Here is a 15872-nt window from a genome sequence, read left to right as displayed (position 1 = left end):
CCAGAGGTCATAGTTTAAGGATATGGAGTAGGCCATTTAGAACGGAAGTGAGAGATTGGTGAGCTCTATGGAATTCTCTGCCAAACAAAGGGATTGTGGCCAAAGGAGTTGGATGTAGTTCTTAGTGCTAAAGGAATCAAAAGGTATAGAGAGAAAGTGAGAGCAGGTTACTGAGGTGGATAATTGGCCATGATCGTACTAAATGGCGCAGCAAGCTTGAAGAGCCGAATGGCCTGCATCTGCCTCTATTTCCAATGTTTCTATGAGTAAATCAATGCAGAAGTTGTTCAATACACAGAAGAGCAAGGTCATACATTTTGTTAAGGAGAGGCATTTTTAAAAAAATACACAATTTTTAAGGGGCTACAGAAGCACTGGGGGTATACGTGTATAAATTGTTGAAGGTGGAAGAGTATATTATGAAAGCTGTTTCACTGGATTTGGGATCCTGGGCTTCAAATAGTAGTATTTTATACAAAAGAAAGGAAGTTATTGTTGTCCCTATAAACCAAGGACATGGCTGGTACCAAACCAAGATTCTGTTTTAAAGAGTAATAGTAGTTGTAGACTAAATTTAAAAAGCAGAACCGCAAAATATGAACTACTGGCTATAGGTTAATTGTAATTCAGAAACTGACTGTGGCTCGAAGATTGGTGCGACAGCATGGTTTTCAATCCGAAATGGATGTGCCTTCTACGATGTAGAATTACCAATTCGCTCTATAACTGAAGCATAACCTCCCTACTCCTGCTTTTGATTCTCCTCACAATGAAACATAGCATTCTGTTAGCTTTCTTGTATTGAGTAGTGAAAGATGATAGATGTAATGAGAGTGAGGTAGAAAGAGAGTTTGACAGTTCTCAAAGTGACCCTCCTACAGTTCAACGAACACAAATAGTTAGACACACTTCTTTCATTTTTAGAAAAAGGGTAATAGAAGAATCTTTTAAGAAAACTGAGGAATTATGAGGTAGTCTGTAGAGAAAAACCCTAATGTCCTACATTAGGTAGACCCGGGTTCATTTCCCGCCTCAGGCGACAGACTGTGTGGAGTTTGCATATTCTCCCTGTGTCTGCGTGGGTTTCATAGAACATAGAACATAGAAGAATACAGCGCAGTACAGGCCCTTTGGCCCTCGATGTTGCGCCGATCCAAGCCCACCTAACCTATACTAACCCACTATCCTCCATATACCTATCCAATGCCCGCTTAAATGCCCATAAAGAGGGAGAGTCCACCACTGCTACTGGCAGGGCATTCCATGAACTTACGACTCGCTGAGTGAAGAACCTACCCCTAACTTCAGTCCTATATCTACCCCCCCTTAATTTAAAGCTATGCCCCCTTGTAATACCCGACTCCATACGCGGGAAAAGGTTCACACTGTCAACCCTATCTAACCCCCTAATCATCTTGTACACCTCAATCAAGTCACCTCTAAACCTTCTTTTCTCTAGTGAAAACAGCCCCAAGTGTCTCAGTCTTTCCTCATACGATCTTCCTTCCATACCAGGCAACATCCTGGTAAACCTCCTCTGCACCCGTTCCAGTGCCTCCACATCCTTCCTATAGTATGGCGACCAAAACTGCACACAATATTCCAGATGCGGCCGCACCAGAGTCTTATACAACTGCATCATGACCTCAGGACTCCGGAACTCAATTCCTCTACCAATAAAAGCCAGTACGCCATATGCCTTCCTCACCGCACTATTTACCTGGGTGGCAACTTTCAGAGATCTGTGTACATGGACACCAAGATCCCTCTGCTCATCCACACTACCAAGTATCCGACCATTAGCCCAGTACCCCATCTTTTTGTTATTCTTCCCAAAGTGAATCACCTCACACTTAGCTACATTGAATTCCATTTGCCACCTTTCTGCCCAGCTCTGCAGCTTCTCTATATCCTGCTGTAACCTGCCACATCCTTCCTCACTGTCAACAACTCCTCCGACTTTCGTATCATCCGCAAACTTGCTCACCCAACCTTCTAACCCCTCTTCCAGGTCATTTATAAAAATGACAAACAGCAATGGTCCCAAAACAGATCCTTGCGGAACACCGCTAGTGACGGCACTCCATGAAGAAACTTTGCCATCAACTACTACCCTCTGTCTTCTTCCATCCAGCCAATTCCTAATCCAAACCTCCAACTCACCCTCAATGCCATATCTCCGTATTTTCTGCAGTAGCCTACCATGGGGAACCTTATCAAACGCCTTACTAAAATCCATATATACCACATCTACCGCTTTCCCCTCATCAACCTCCTTCGTCACCTTTTCAAAGAATTCAATAAGGTTTGTGAGGCAGGACCTGCCCTTCACAAAACCATGCTGACTATCCTTGATCACATTATTCCTATCCAGATGTGCATAAATCCTATCCCTTACAATTCTCTCTAAGACTTTGCCCACAACAGAAGTGAGACTCACCGGCCTATAGTTACTAGGGTTATCCCTACTCCCCTTTTTGAACAAGGGAACCACATTTGCTATCCTCCAGTCTTCTGGCACTACTCCTGTAGACAAAGAGGACATAAAAATCAAGGCCAATAGCTCTGCAATCTCCTCCCTTGCTTCCCAGAGAATCCTAGGATAAATGCCATCAGGCCCAGGGGACTTATCTATTTTCACCTTTTCCAGGATTTCCAACACCCCTTCTCTACATACCTCAAAGCCATCCATTCTACTTATTTGTGTCTCAGTATTCACATCGACGACAATGCCCTGTTCCTGAGTAAATACTGAAGAAAAGTATTCATTCAGTGTCTCCCCAATCTCTTCCGCCTCCACACGCAACTTCCCACTACTATCCTTGACTGGACCTATTCCTACCCTAGTCATTCTTTTATTCCTAACATACCTATAGAAAGCCTTAGGGTTTTCCCTAATCCTACCGACTAGGGACCTTTCATGTCCCCTCCTTGCTGCTCTTAGCTCTCTCTTCAGGTCCTTCCTGGTTTCCTCCCACAGTCCAAAAATGTGCAGGTTAGGTGAATTGGCCATGCTAAATTGCCCATAGTGTTAGGTGAAGGGGTAAATGTAGAGGAATGGGTCTGGGTGGGTTGCGCTTTGGCGGGTCGGTGTGGACTTGTTGGGCCAAAGGGTCTGTTTCCACACTGTAAGTAATCTAATCTATTAAAACATCATATAGAAGTAGGACAGTCAGGATTGATTTTTTAAAAAAATGTCCAGAGAAGTAAGGTCAAGTGGAAACAGGCATTCGCTACGTATTGGAAAATGACTTTGTTGAACCTAGTCAAAACAGTTGGAGTTCATCCATTATGTTAGTAGCTAAACCAGGTGCATCACCTAGTCATTGTATTGATTATATAAAGATGAATGTGGCATGAAGACCGGTTTGAACTCCTTTCCACAATTGGAAGACTTCATTGATAGGGTTGGCAGTGCCTCATTCCTTTCTAAAATTGATCAGTTGAAAAGGCAATGACAACTGCCCTTGACATCAAGGATTAAAGAAATATAAATTTTTATTAACCCAAATGGTTTATATCAATGTTAAGTGATTCCATTTGAGTTAAAAAATGCTCCAGTTACATTCCAGAGGCCTATGAGTCAGCGAATCATACAGCAAGGCAACGTTCTTTGATCTAACTTGTCCACACTGACCATGTTTCCCAAACTAAACTAATCCCTAAGTTTTAGAAATGTTAAGATTGTGTAAGACTGAATAAGTGGGGAAAGAAGCAAGGAAGAATGAATGGATGTAAAATTTGTGGGCGGTACAGTGGCTCAATGGTTAGCACCGCTGCCTCACAATGCCAGGGACCCAGGTTCGATTCCAGCAACTGTCTGTGTGGAGTTTACACATTCTCCTCGTGTCAGCATGGATTTCCTCTGGGTGTTCTGGTTTCCTCCCACAGTCTAAAGATGTGGATCAAGTGAATTGGGCAATTTAGCTTGGTCATAGTGTTCAGGGATGTGTAGGTTAGGTGCATTAGTCAGGGGAAATAGAGTTGTTGTGGTTCTGTTCGCCGAGCTGGGAATTTGTGTTGCAGACGTTTCGTCCCCTGTTTAGGTGACATCCTCAGTGCTTGGGAGCCTCCTGTGAAGCGCTTCTGTGATCTTTCCTCCGGCATTTGTAGTGGTTTGAATCTGCCGCTTCCGGTTGTCCATTCCAGCTGTCCGTTGCAGTGGTCGGTATATTGGGTCCAGGTCGAAGTGCTTATTGATTGAATCTGTGGATGAGTGCCATGCCTCTAGGAATTCCCTGGCTGTTCTCTGTTTGGCTTGTCCTATAATAGTAGTGTTGTCCCAGTCGAACTCATGTTACTTGTCATCTGCGTGTGTGGCTACTAAGGATAGCTGGTCGTGTCGTTTCATGGCTAGTTGGTGTTCATGGATGCGGACCGTTAGCTGTCTTCCTGTTTGTCCTATGTAGTGTTTTGTGCAGTCCTTGCATGGGATTTTGTACACTACGTTGGTTTTGCTCATGCTGGGTATCGGGTCCTTCGTTCTGGTGAGTTGTCTGAGAGTGGCTGTTGGTTTGTGTGCTGTTATGAGTCCTAGTGGTCGCAGTAGTCTGGCTGTCGGTTCGGAAATGCTCTTGATGTATGGTAGTGTGGCTAGTCCTTTGGGTTGTGGCATGTCCTCGTTCCGTTGTCTTTCCCTTAGGCATCTGTTGATGAAATTGCATGGGTATCTGTTTTTGGCGAATATATTGTATAGGTGTTCTTCTTCCTCTTTTTGCAGTTCTGGTGTATTGCAGTGTGTTGTGGCCCTTTTGAACAGTGTCTTGATGCAACTTTTGTGTGTGTTGGAGTGATTGCTTTCGTAGTTCAGGACTTGGTCTGTGTGTGTGTGGCTTTCCTGTATACCTTTGTGGTGAATTCTCTGTTAGGTGTTCTCTGTACCATCACGTCTAGGAATGGGAGTTGGTTGTCCTTTTCTTCCTCTCTAGTGAATCGGATTCCTGTGAGTGTGGCGTTGATGATCTGGTGTGTGTTCTCTATTTCTGTTTTTAATGATTACAAAGGTGTCATCCACATATCTGACCCAGAGTTTGGGTTGAATTTGCGGTAATACTGTTGTTCTAATCTTTGCATTACCGCTTCTGCTATGAGTCCAGAGATGGGTGAGCCCATGGGTGTGCCGTTGATTTGTTCATATATTTGGTTGTTGAATGTGAAGTGTGTTGTGAGGCACAGGTCCAGTAGCTTGAGAATGCAGTCTTTGTTGATAGGTTCACCGTCCTGTTGTCTGTTCTGTATGTCCAGCAGGTTAGCTATTGTTTCTCTGGCTAGGGTTTTGTCGATGGAGGTGAACAGTGCCGTTACATCGAATGAGACCATGATTTCTTCCTTATCTATGTGTATATTTCTGATGATGTCCAAGAATTCCTGTGTTGATTGTATAGAGTGTCTGGATCCGCTGATCAGGTGTTTCAGTTTCTGCTGTAGTTCTTTAGCCAGTTTGTGTGATGGTGTCCCTTGTAGTGATACTATTGGTCTGAGTGGGATGTCTGGTTTGTGCACTTTAGGTAGTCCATAGAATCTAGGGGTGTTGTTGCTTTCAGGTTTCATTCTTTGTAGGTCAAACCTGGTTATCTGTCCGTTTTTTTTTGTAGGTTCCTCAGTGTGTTGTTTATCCTATTGGTGAGCTGTGGGGTGGGGTCAAACTCCATCTTTTGGTAGGTGTTGGTATCTACAAGTAGTTGTTGCGCTTTTTGGATGTACTCTGCTTTGTCTAGGATGACCATCATTCTGCCTTTGTCTGCTGGTAGTATGATTATGTTCTTATCGTTTCTTAGTAATGTAGTGTACAAAATCCCATGCAAGGACTGCACAAAACACTACATAGGACAAACAGGAAGACAGCTAACGATCCACATCCATGAACACCAACTAGCCACAAAACGACACGACCAGCTATCCTTAGTAGCCACACACGCAGATGACAAGCAACATGAGTTCGACTGGGACAACACTACTATTATAGGACAAGCCAAACAGAGAACAGCCAGGGAATTCCTAAAGGCATGGCACTCATCCACAGATTCAATCAATAAGCACATCGACCTGGACCCAATATACCGACCACTGCAGCGGACAGCTGGAACTGACAACCGGAAGCGGCAGATTCAAACCACTACAAATGCCGGAGGAAAGATCACATAAGCGCTTCACAGGAGGCTCCCAAGCACTGAGGATGTCACCTAGATGGGACGAAACGTCTGCAACACAAATTCTCAGTTCGGCGAACAGAACCACAACAACGAGCACCCGAGCTACAAATCTTCTCACAAACTTTGGAAATATAGAGTAACAGAGTAGGGGAATGTGTCTGAGTGGGATAGTCTTTGGAGGGTCGGAGTGGACTGGACTTGTTGGGCCTAATGGCTTGTTTCCAATCTGTGCAGTTTCTATGAACTTCTATGCTTTGGTTGTGTATCAAGTATTTGTAATAAAATAATGAAGCATTTTTAAAATGGCATTTCATTTTTTCTTTAGAACATAGAACATAGAAGAATACAGCGCAGTACAGGCCCTTTGGCCCTCGATGTTGCGCCGATCCAAGCCCACCTAACCTACACTAGCCCACTATCCTCCATATGCCTATCCAATGCACGTTTAAATGCCCATAATGAAGGAGAGTCCACCACTGCTACTGGCAGGGCACTCCATGAACTCACGACTCGCTGAGTAAAGAATCTACCCCTAACATCTGTCCTATACCTACCCCCCCTTAATTTAAAGCTATGCCCCCTTGTAATAGCTGACTCCATACGTGGAAAAAGATTCTCACTGTCGACCCTATCTAAACCCCTAATCATCTTGTACACCTCTATCAAGTCACCCCTCAACCTTCTTTTCTCCAATGAAAACAGCCCCAAGTGCCTCAGCCTTTCCTCATACGATCTTCCTGCCATACCAGGCAACATCCTGGTAAACCTCCTCTGCACCCGTTCCAGTGCCTCCACATCCTTCCTATAGTATGGGGACCAAAACTGCACACAATACTCCAGATGCGGCCGCACCAGAGTCTTATAGAACTGCAACATTACCTCAGTACTCCGGAACTCAATTCCTCTACCAATAAAAGCCAGGAGTAATGGTGGAGTAATATATAAAAGCATCTTTTTATTTTACTGCATTTTTAATTATGGACTGAAATGAGAAAAGAATTGTTTAAAACGAAGAATTGCTGGATGATTGCATATTTTGAAAGCATGTAACCTGGCACTTACTGTGAACACAGCTGCTAGTTCCGGTAGTAGTTGACTTGGGGTTTACAAGTGAGCTGGAGCTGAAGGGTTGTGTATTCATGGAGCTTTGGTTGGCAACAAGTAGCTATTCGATCTGTAGATTATTGATGACAAAGACCTTCAGCCTGCAGCAACTACTCAGCTAGCTGAAAAACTTAAGGCTATGAACAAAAGTTTTCAGATCACCATCATCTCAGGAGCTGTCTTTGATCTCTGCAGTAAAAGCTCCGTTAAGCTGGAGGAAAGCTGGGTTATTTTTCCCTCAGCAGTTAGTATAAGCTGTGACTCTTAAGTAGTAAGCCAGAAGTTTTATAAGTACCTGCAACAAACAAATGAGGGCATCTGGAAAAGGAACAGCATTTTGTTCAGCAGCCCTGAATTGCCTTCCCAGTCTTTCCTTCTGTTCGTAACGACCCTGGCTTTTGTTTTTTCTGTGTATATCTCTGTCAAGGATGGTTTTACAAGGTTGCTACAGTTTTAACTAGTAGAGTTACATGCCGATGGTTCGTAATTATGATGGTTCATAATTGCTTACTTGTAGCTAGAGTCTAAAAGAATATAAAGTCCGATAAAGTGGGGAATTTGGTGTGCTTCTCTAGAATCTTTAAATTCTGTGATTGCTTCAGATGTGACAAGGCTTGATTTCCAACTCATTGCCACAGTGAGGCATGAGAGCACCTCTGACTTTGGTCTGCTGCAGTCTTCCAATGAAGCTTCATGTAAGCTGGAGAAGCAACACCTTATTTCTTAATCAGGCACTTTGCATACTCAACATTGAGGTTGACAATTTCAGGCCATATTCTCTGCCCAACCTGCTTATTTTTCTCTGCATATTTTCATGTTATCCTTGTTTGTTCATTGGTTTTACTTAGGAACTGTTATTCATTCTGCCATTCAGACATTGCTTAACACATTTTCTGCATTGTCCCTTCATGACTGACTCTCCTTTCATATAATTTTTCCACTCTATCACAGACATTCTCTTTTATTCTTTGTCCCACCCCACCCAATTTCACCACCTTAAGATCAATTATATTTCTAACTACTTAGTTCTGATGTAAGTTTATCAATCTGAAATAATAACTTCTCTCTGTAGATGCTACTAATCTTGCTGAGTATTTCAGCACCTTCTATCTTTGTCTCAAATTTCCAGCATTTATTGTATTTTGCTCTTGTAAAACCAAATCTATTTGGCTTACATTGGCTATGACCCCGTGGCTAATTTTGAGTCCAGGTGTGGTTATAAATACATTTGTTGAAATAGAAAATGAGAGGTCACAGCTAATTGAGTTTGATTTCAACATATTAATTTTTTCAGTAGTAGACTCACCAACTTTAATGGCATTTAAATGGAGAGTGTAGGATAGATAAGCTTCAGATTGGTTCCACATGTCGGCGCAACATGGAGGGCCGAAGGGCCTGGACTGCGCTGTTATGTTCTATGTTGTCTGTCAGTTAGATTATAAAACAAAAAGCAGAATGGGCAAGTGTTTATTTGTGAAGAGCTTTGCTTGCGTAGTTATTGAATGATGATTTATTTGTAATTGAATGCGCAGGAAGTATTGCTACCCAAATTGTTTGTAAAGCTGATTTTGGTTAAGATAGCTGCATGGTTTGGTTACATTGGCACTGTTGTGATCCCTGGACAGTACAGAACTAGTTTCCTGGCCAAGCAACATCTTAAGTTTAAAATTCTCATAATTGTTTTCAAAGTCTGACATAACGTCCCCTCCCATTCCCTCCCTATTTGTGTAATAGCTAAATCCACAACCCTTGGAGATGTTAGCACTCCTGTAAATCTTATGCAATCCAAATTATTATTATTTCACCGTTTGTGACTTACAGTCGCCTATGTCCTGAGCACTGAGATTCCCTCATCACACCCTCTTCCACATTCCTTTACTTCTACTACATTTTTGGCTAAGTTTTTGATCATCTGATGTAATATTTAGTTTGGTGTTATTTTTTGTTTTCTAATGCTCCTGTGAAGTATCTTTGAACTTTAATTACGTTAAAAATGGTTGCTGATGGAAGAAGCCTCTGCTTTCAGTTATTTCACTAAAGGCTGTTTTTGAACCTTGAGGGATAACTTGCTTTGGTTGCTGTCCGTATCCACAAATAAGGAGCCTGAGATAGTCTACCTTTGATGTGCTGGGTGAAATCACAATGTAGCATGCCACCATTCGCAATTTAGTTTTTCAAATGGTTTATTATGAGTTAACTAATGATTTATTCTTTTTTAGTGATGCACATGGAAGACAGTGATGCTGAGAGGTATAGAATTGCATTTTACTTATTATGCATTTTTGAACTTGTTAAACTTTTTAACAATGTAAGGACTGTGTGCTTTATATTTTAATGTAGCTTCTGCTTTTAAGGGCAAATGTTTGAGTCAAAAATTGAGACTGGTTTGTATTTTCTTATGTGGTAGTGCTATGAGATAGGAGCTTAGTTACAGTTGGAGACTGTTCAGTCTTTCAAGTCTGTACCGTTATTCATTTAAAATGTGGCTGATCTTAATGTGAACTTCCATAATTCCAGAATTCTTAATATGACTAGCACTGATTTTGAAATGTTCAATTCATTCCAAGCCTCAACAGATTGTTGGGGGAAGAGTTTGTTACCCAGTGATCTTTTTGAGGAAATGCTACTGACATCAGCACTGAATGGCACAGTTGTTTTCACAGGTACACCCTCTTGTCCTGATTTCCCCACTCAGAGAAAATAGTTTCTTTCCATACTATTGATTATCTTGTACAGTTCAAACAGGCCACAATACTGTATACAAAACAAGTACAACTGGGTAGTACAATCTGTCCTCATAAGTTAACCCTTTTGGTCTGTCTTTCTGATGAATCTGTGCTGCATCACCTCCCACCTTATGAACTGCTATTTTATATTGTACTGTATTGTGTTCTGGACTTGCAAACATATCAACTTATGAATAAAATCACTTGTGAGTTCGGACCTGCCTGGATTATTGTGAAAGTGTTGGAACCCATTATAACGGAGCTCTTAACAATACAATTTTATAAAGCCATAACATGAGCAGTCAGTATGGCTTTACAAAAAAGGAATTGAGTTTGAATTTTTTTTAGTCTTTTTAAGGATGTAGACTGAATAAATGGGAAGCAGGGAGTGTACTACTTGCAGTGCTCAAACAAGGCTTAAAAGCTTGGAGGAATGATACCTCATCTTTCACGTAGGGACCCTACAGCCTTCAGGACTCAACATAGAGCTTAACAATGTTAAAGCATGAACACCACCTTCTATGTCTATTGCCCATTTCCCCCACCCATGTCCTGCCATGAAATAGGTTGCTTTAAGTACAGCCAGTCCATTTTCAACCACTCATAATATACGTTATTACCTACTTGGCGGTCTCTTTTTTTTCTCTCTCTGACCTATTTCTGCATCATCTGCTCACTCCCTTTGTTTGTTTTCTCTCCACTTTCTATCATCAACATTAGTATCACCTTTTCCTAACTGCTGTGAGACGTGAAAAGGTTTACTGTGGTCAAAACGTTATCTCTGTTTTCTCTTTACAGATGCTGCCAGATCTGCTGAGTTTTCCAGAAATTTCAGAGTTTTTGAATTGGGGGTATAGTCTATTTAGATTTCTAAATTGCATTTGATCAGATGTCATTCAAGATGGAGTTTAGGGTAATACATTAGCATGAACAGAAGATTAATTAATGAACCAGAATTAGAGAGTAAGAATAAGCATGGAATTTTCAAGTTGGCAGGCTGTAAATATTGGATTAGTGCTGGGGCCTCCATTATTTCCAACCTCAATTAATGAGTCAGATTTTCCCAACCCTACAGTGGGATACAGTGAACTTTGATTACTGTTGCATGTTGGCACACTAATGTAGTCCTGGCACATTGCCTGGAAAGTTTAAACTACCCCAGACATGATTCAAATGTCACTTACACTGATCATAGATCAGAGACTTGGACACTTACCCTAGAAACGTTACACTATTTAATCTCAAGCGTAACCCAATGATGAACAGCATGACTGAACTCTCCACCACAGCCCAATCTAAGGACTTGTCCCATGATCCACCAAAAACTCATCCTGTCCCACCACTTGTTGACCTACCCCCCCCCCCCCCTTACTCACTCAGTCACCACCTTGAGACCTTCAAAAACCTTGCATGAATACAGCAGCTGATTTTGTGAAAAAAGGGAGTTTGTACTATATATTATTTCCCCTTCCCTTTCACCAGTTTGTTCCAGAATTGCATCAGCAAGGCTTTATTGTTGCAGCCAAGATTGGAATATCTGGTTGAAAGTATGGGAGAAAAAAAGCAGTGATGATCTCTGCAGGTATGCATGGCAGCATTGTTGGTGATCAGAAAACTTTATTAAAGTGATCAAGTGGTATTTAACTGTGCTTACTGTTGGCACAAAAATAAATGGGAATGTAGGCTGTAACACAGGCTATGCAGTGAGGAAGCAAAATATTGTATAATTTGAAAGGATGGATACTGTTCTCTGCAACTGAGCATGAGTCCCAAAGGCTCTGCTGCTTGATGCTATGGTTAAGGACAACACCTCAGGGCTGGACTGGAACTTGGAGAGGAAGACGAAGATCCCATCATCAACATTGGTACCTGTGACATTGATAGAAAAGAAAGGAGAATTTGAACAGTTAGGAGCTAAATTAAAAAGCAGATATCCAAGATTATCGGGCGAGACAGTGGCTCAGTGGTTAGCACTGCTCCCTCACAGCGCCAGGGACCTGGTTCAATTCCATCCTCTGGCAACTATCTGTTTGTGAAGTCTGTAAAATCTCCCCATGTCTGCATGGGTTTCCTCCCACAATCCAAAGATGTGAATTGGCCACGCTAAATTGCCCATAGTGTTCAGGGATGCCTAGGTTAGGTGCATTAGTCAGGGGTAAATATAAGGGAATGAGTCTGGGTGGGTTACTCTTCAGAGGGTTGGTGTGGACTTGTTGGGCAGAAGGCCCTGCTTCCATACTGTAGGAATTCTATACAAAAAAATGATCCCGGGATTACTATCTGAGTCAAGGGCAAACTGGCATAGGGTAAATAAAATCAAGAAATTAAACGTGTGTCTTAAAGATGTGTAGCAGGAGGAATAGATTTCAATTCAGGGGCACTAGCGCAGTACTGAGGTAGAAGGGAATTATTCCAGTAGAATGGGCTTGACTTGAATTGTGTTGGGGCCAGAATACTGGCAAATCTAGGGCTGTAGAGAAGGCTTTAAAACAGAGAAGAGCAGATTCAGGAGAGGGGTTGCAAAGACCTTACATTATTTATTTACCTACTTTATTCTTTAGAGTTCAGAAGACTAAGACTTGACTGTATTGAAACGTACATGATTCTAAGGGACCTAAAATGTTTCCACTAGTGGTATAATCTCAAACTATAGGACATTGTTATGGAACCATGGCATCTCCCTACATTCCCATTCCCATTTACATCTTAAAAGTAAAGTAGAAATGAATCTCTTTTCCCAGAGGGTAATGAATGTCTTGAATTCTATATATTTACAGCATACTGGAGACTAAATCACTGAAAGTATTTAAAAATGATTCTCTGTAATTTTGAATTATCAGTGAGTTGAGGGCTATGAGGAGCTGCATGAAATAGGAGTCAGGCCTGGGGCAGGTCAGCCATTATTTTGTTGAATAGTAGGGCAAGCCTGAGCAGCCAAATAACCTGCGCCTGCTCCTATTTCTTATTTTCTTAAGTTGTTCTATTCTTACAAAGCAAAAGCATTTGGTGATATTGCAGGGCCCCTATTTATGTAATGATAACCAGAGTGGGATAAGAAGGGGCAGAGTGTACAAACACAAAAATAAGCAGGAAATAGGATCAAAGGTCAGGGGCTGGGATGAAGCGAGAATGGTGAAAAGGGCAAAATAAAAGTGGTTCTTTACTTAAATGCATGCAGTATCCAGAATAAAATAAATGAATTAACGGAACAAATAGGGCTTAATATATAGGTTCTTAAGCCATTATGGTAGCATAGTTACAGGGAAATCAAAACTGGGAACTAAATATTCAAGGGCATCTGACTTTTGAAAAGGGTAGTGGGATAGTTTTGATAGTATGAGATGGTTAAGTATGATGCCAAGAATTGATCTTGGACTGGAAGATGAAGAATTTGTAAGAGTAGAAATAAGAGCTAACAAGAGAAAGAAGACACTATAAGAGTAGCCACATGACTAAATCTCCTGGTCCTGATGGGCTACATCCTAGAGTTCTGAGGGAGGTGGCTGAGGAAATAGGGGCGTTGGTTGAGATCTTTCAAAAGTCACTGGAGTCAGGGAAAGTCCCAGATGATTGGAAGATCGCTGTTGTAACCCCCCTTATTCAAGAAAGGATCAAGACAAAAGATGGAAAATTATAAGCCAATTAGCCTAACCTTGGTTGTTGGTAAAATTCTATAATCCATTATTAAGAATGAGGTTTCTAAATTCTTGGAAGAGCAGAGTCTGATTAGAACAAGTCAACATGGATTTAGTAAGGAGTGGTCGTGCCTGACAAACCTGTTGGAGTTCTTTGAAGAGGTGACAAGTAGGTTAGACCAGGGAAACCCAGTGGATGTGGTCTATTTAGACTTCCAAAAGGCCTTTGATAAGGTGCCACACGGGAGGCTGCTGAGCAAGGTGAGGGCCCATGGTGTTCGAGGTGAACTACTGGTATGGATTGAGGATTGGCTGACAGAAGGGCAGAGAGTTGGGATAAAAGGTTCTTTTTCAGAATGGCAAGCGGTGTCCCGCAGGGTTCAGTGTTGGGGCTGTAGCTGTTCACGTTATATATTAATGGTCTGGATGAAGGGACTGGGGGCATTCTAGCGAAGTTTGCCGATGATGCGAAGTTAGGTGGACAGGCAGGTATTCCTGATGAAGGGCTTTTGCCCGAAACGTCGATTTTGCCTGCCCTCGGATGCTGCCTGAATTGCTGTGCTCTTCCAGCACCACCGATCCAGGCAGGTAGTACTGAGGAAGTGGGGAGGCTGCAGAAGGATCTAGACAGTTTGGGAGAGTGGTCCAGGGAATGGCTGATGGAATTCAATGTGAGCAAATGCGAGGTCTTGCACTTTGGAAAAAAGAATACAAGCATGAATTACTTTCTAACGGTGAGAAAATTCATAAAGCCAAAGTACAAAGGGATCTGGCAGTGCTAGTCAAGGATTCTCTAAAGGTAAACATGCAGGTTGAGTCCGTGATTAAGAAAGCGAATGCAATGTTGTCATTTATCTCGAGGATTGGAATATAAAAGCACCGTTGTGCTACTGAGACTTTATAAAGCTCTGGTTAGGCCCCATTTGGAGTACTGTGTCCAATTTTGGTCCCCACACCTCAGGAAGGACATACTGGCACTGGAGCGTGTCCAGCGAAGATTCACACGGATGATCCCTGGAATGGTAGGTCTAACATACGAGGAACAGCTGAAGATCCTGGGATTGTATTCATTAGAGTTTAGAAGATTAAGGAGAGATGTAACAGAAACTTACATGATACATGGCTTGGAAAGGGTGGATGCTAGGAAATTGTTTCCGTTAAAAGTTTGTGAGAAGATTTGTAGCTCGGGTGCTCGTTGCTGTGGTTCTGTTCGCCGAGCTGGAAGTTTTTGTTGCAAATGTTTCATCCCCTGTCTAGGTGACCTCCTCAGTGCTTGGGAGCCTCCTGTGAGGCGCTTCTGTGGTGTTTCCTCCGGCATTTATAGTGGCCTGTCCCTGCCACTTCCGGTTGTCAGTTTCAGCTGTCCGCTGTAGTGGCCGGTATATTGGGCCCAGGTCTATGTGTTTGTTGATGGAGTTTGTGGATGAGTGCCATGCTTCTAGGAATTCCCAGGCTGTTCTTTGTTTCGCTTGCCCTATAATGGTAGTGTTGTCCCAGTCAAATTCATGTTGCTTGTCGTCTGCGTGTGTGGCTACTAGGAATAGCTGGTCGTGTCGTTTCGTGGCTAGTTGATGTTCGTGGATGCGGATCGTTAGCTGTCTTCCTGTTTGTCCTATATAGTGTTTTGTGCAGTCCTTGCATGGGATTTTGTACACTACATTAGTTTTGCTCATGCTGGGTATCGGGTCCTTCGTTTTGGTGAGTTGTTGTCTGAGAGTGGCTTTTGGTTTGTGTGCTGTTATAAGTCCTAGTGGTCGCAGTAGTCTGGCTGTCATTTCAGAGATGTTCTTGATGTATGGTAGTGTGGCTAGTCCTTTGGGTTGCGGCATGTCCTCGTTCTGTTGTCAACTAGCCATGAAACGACACGACCAGCTATTCCTAGTAGCCACACACGCAGACGACAAGCAACATGAATTTGACTGGGACAACACTACCATTATAGGGCAAGCGAAACAAAGAACAGCCAGGGAATTCCTAGAAGCATGGCACTCCTCCACAAACTCCATCAACAAACACATAAACCTGGACCCAATATACCGGCCACTACAGCGGACAGCTGAAACTGACAACCGGAAGCGGCAGGGACAGGCCACTATAAATGCCGGAGGAAACACCACAGAAGCGCTTCACAGGGGGCTCCCAAGCACTGAGGATGTCACCTAGACAGGGGACGAAACGTTTGCAACAAAAACTTCCAGCTCAGCGAACAGAACCACAGCATTGTTTCCGTTAGGCGAGGAGACTAGGACCCGTGG

General features: G+C 42.6%; 1 protein-coding gene across 1 annotated transcript in view; it reads left to right on the top strand.

Moving 5' to 3' along the window:
- Nucleotides 1-15872, top strand: part of retreg3 (reticulophagy regulator family member 3) — a 57767-nt gene that overhangs the window by 13380 nt on the left and 28515 nt on the right. Inside the window, exon 3 of the mRNA XM_043721583.2 lies at nt 9476-9506. Coding sequence (XP_043577518.1) covers nt 9476-9506 — 31 coding nt within the window. The remainder of the gene's footprint in view (nt 1-9475; nt 9507-15872) is intronic.

Source organism: Chiloscyllium plagiosum, unplaced genomic scaffold (assembly GCF_037043375.1).
Source record: "Chiloscyllium plagiosum isolate Xiang-an unplaced genomic scaffold, Cpla_swu_hap1 HiC_scaffold_32, whole genome shotgun sequence".
Taxonomy (NCBI): Eukaryota; Metazoa; Chordata; class Chondrichthyes; order Orectolobiformes; family Hemiscylliidae; genus Chiloscyllium; species Chiloscyllium plagiosum.
Note: the sequence above shows the minus strand (reverse complement) of the source record. Positions and strands in the feature narration are given on the sequence as shown.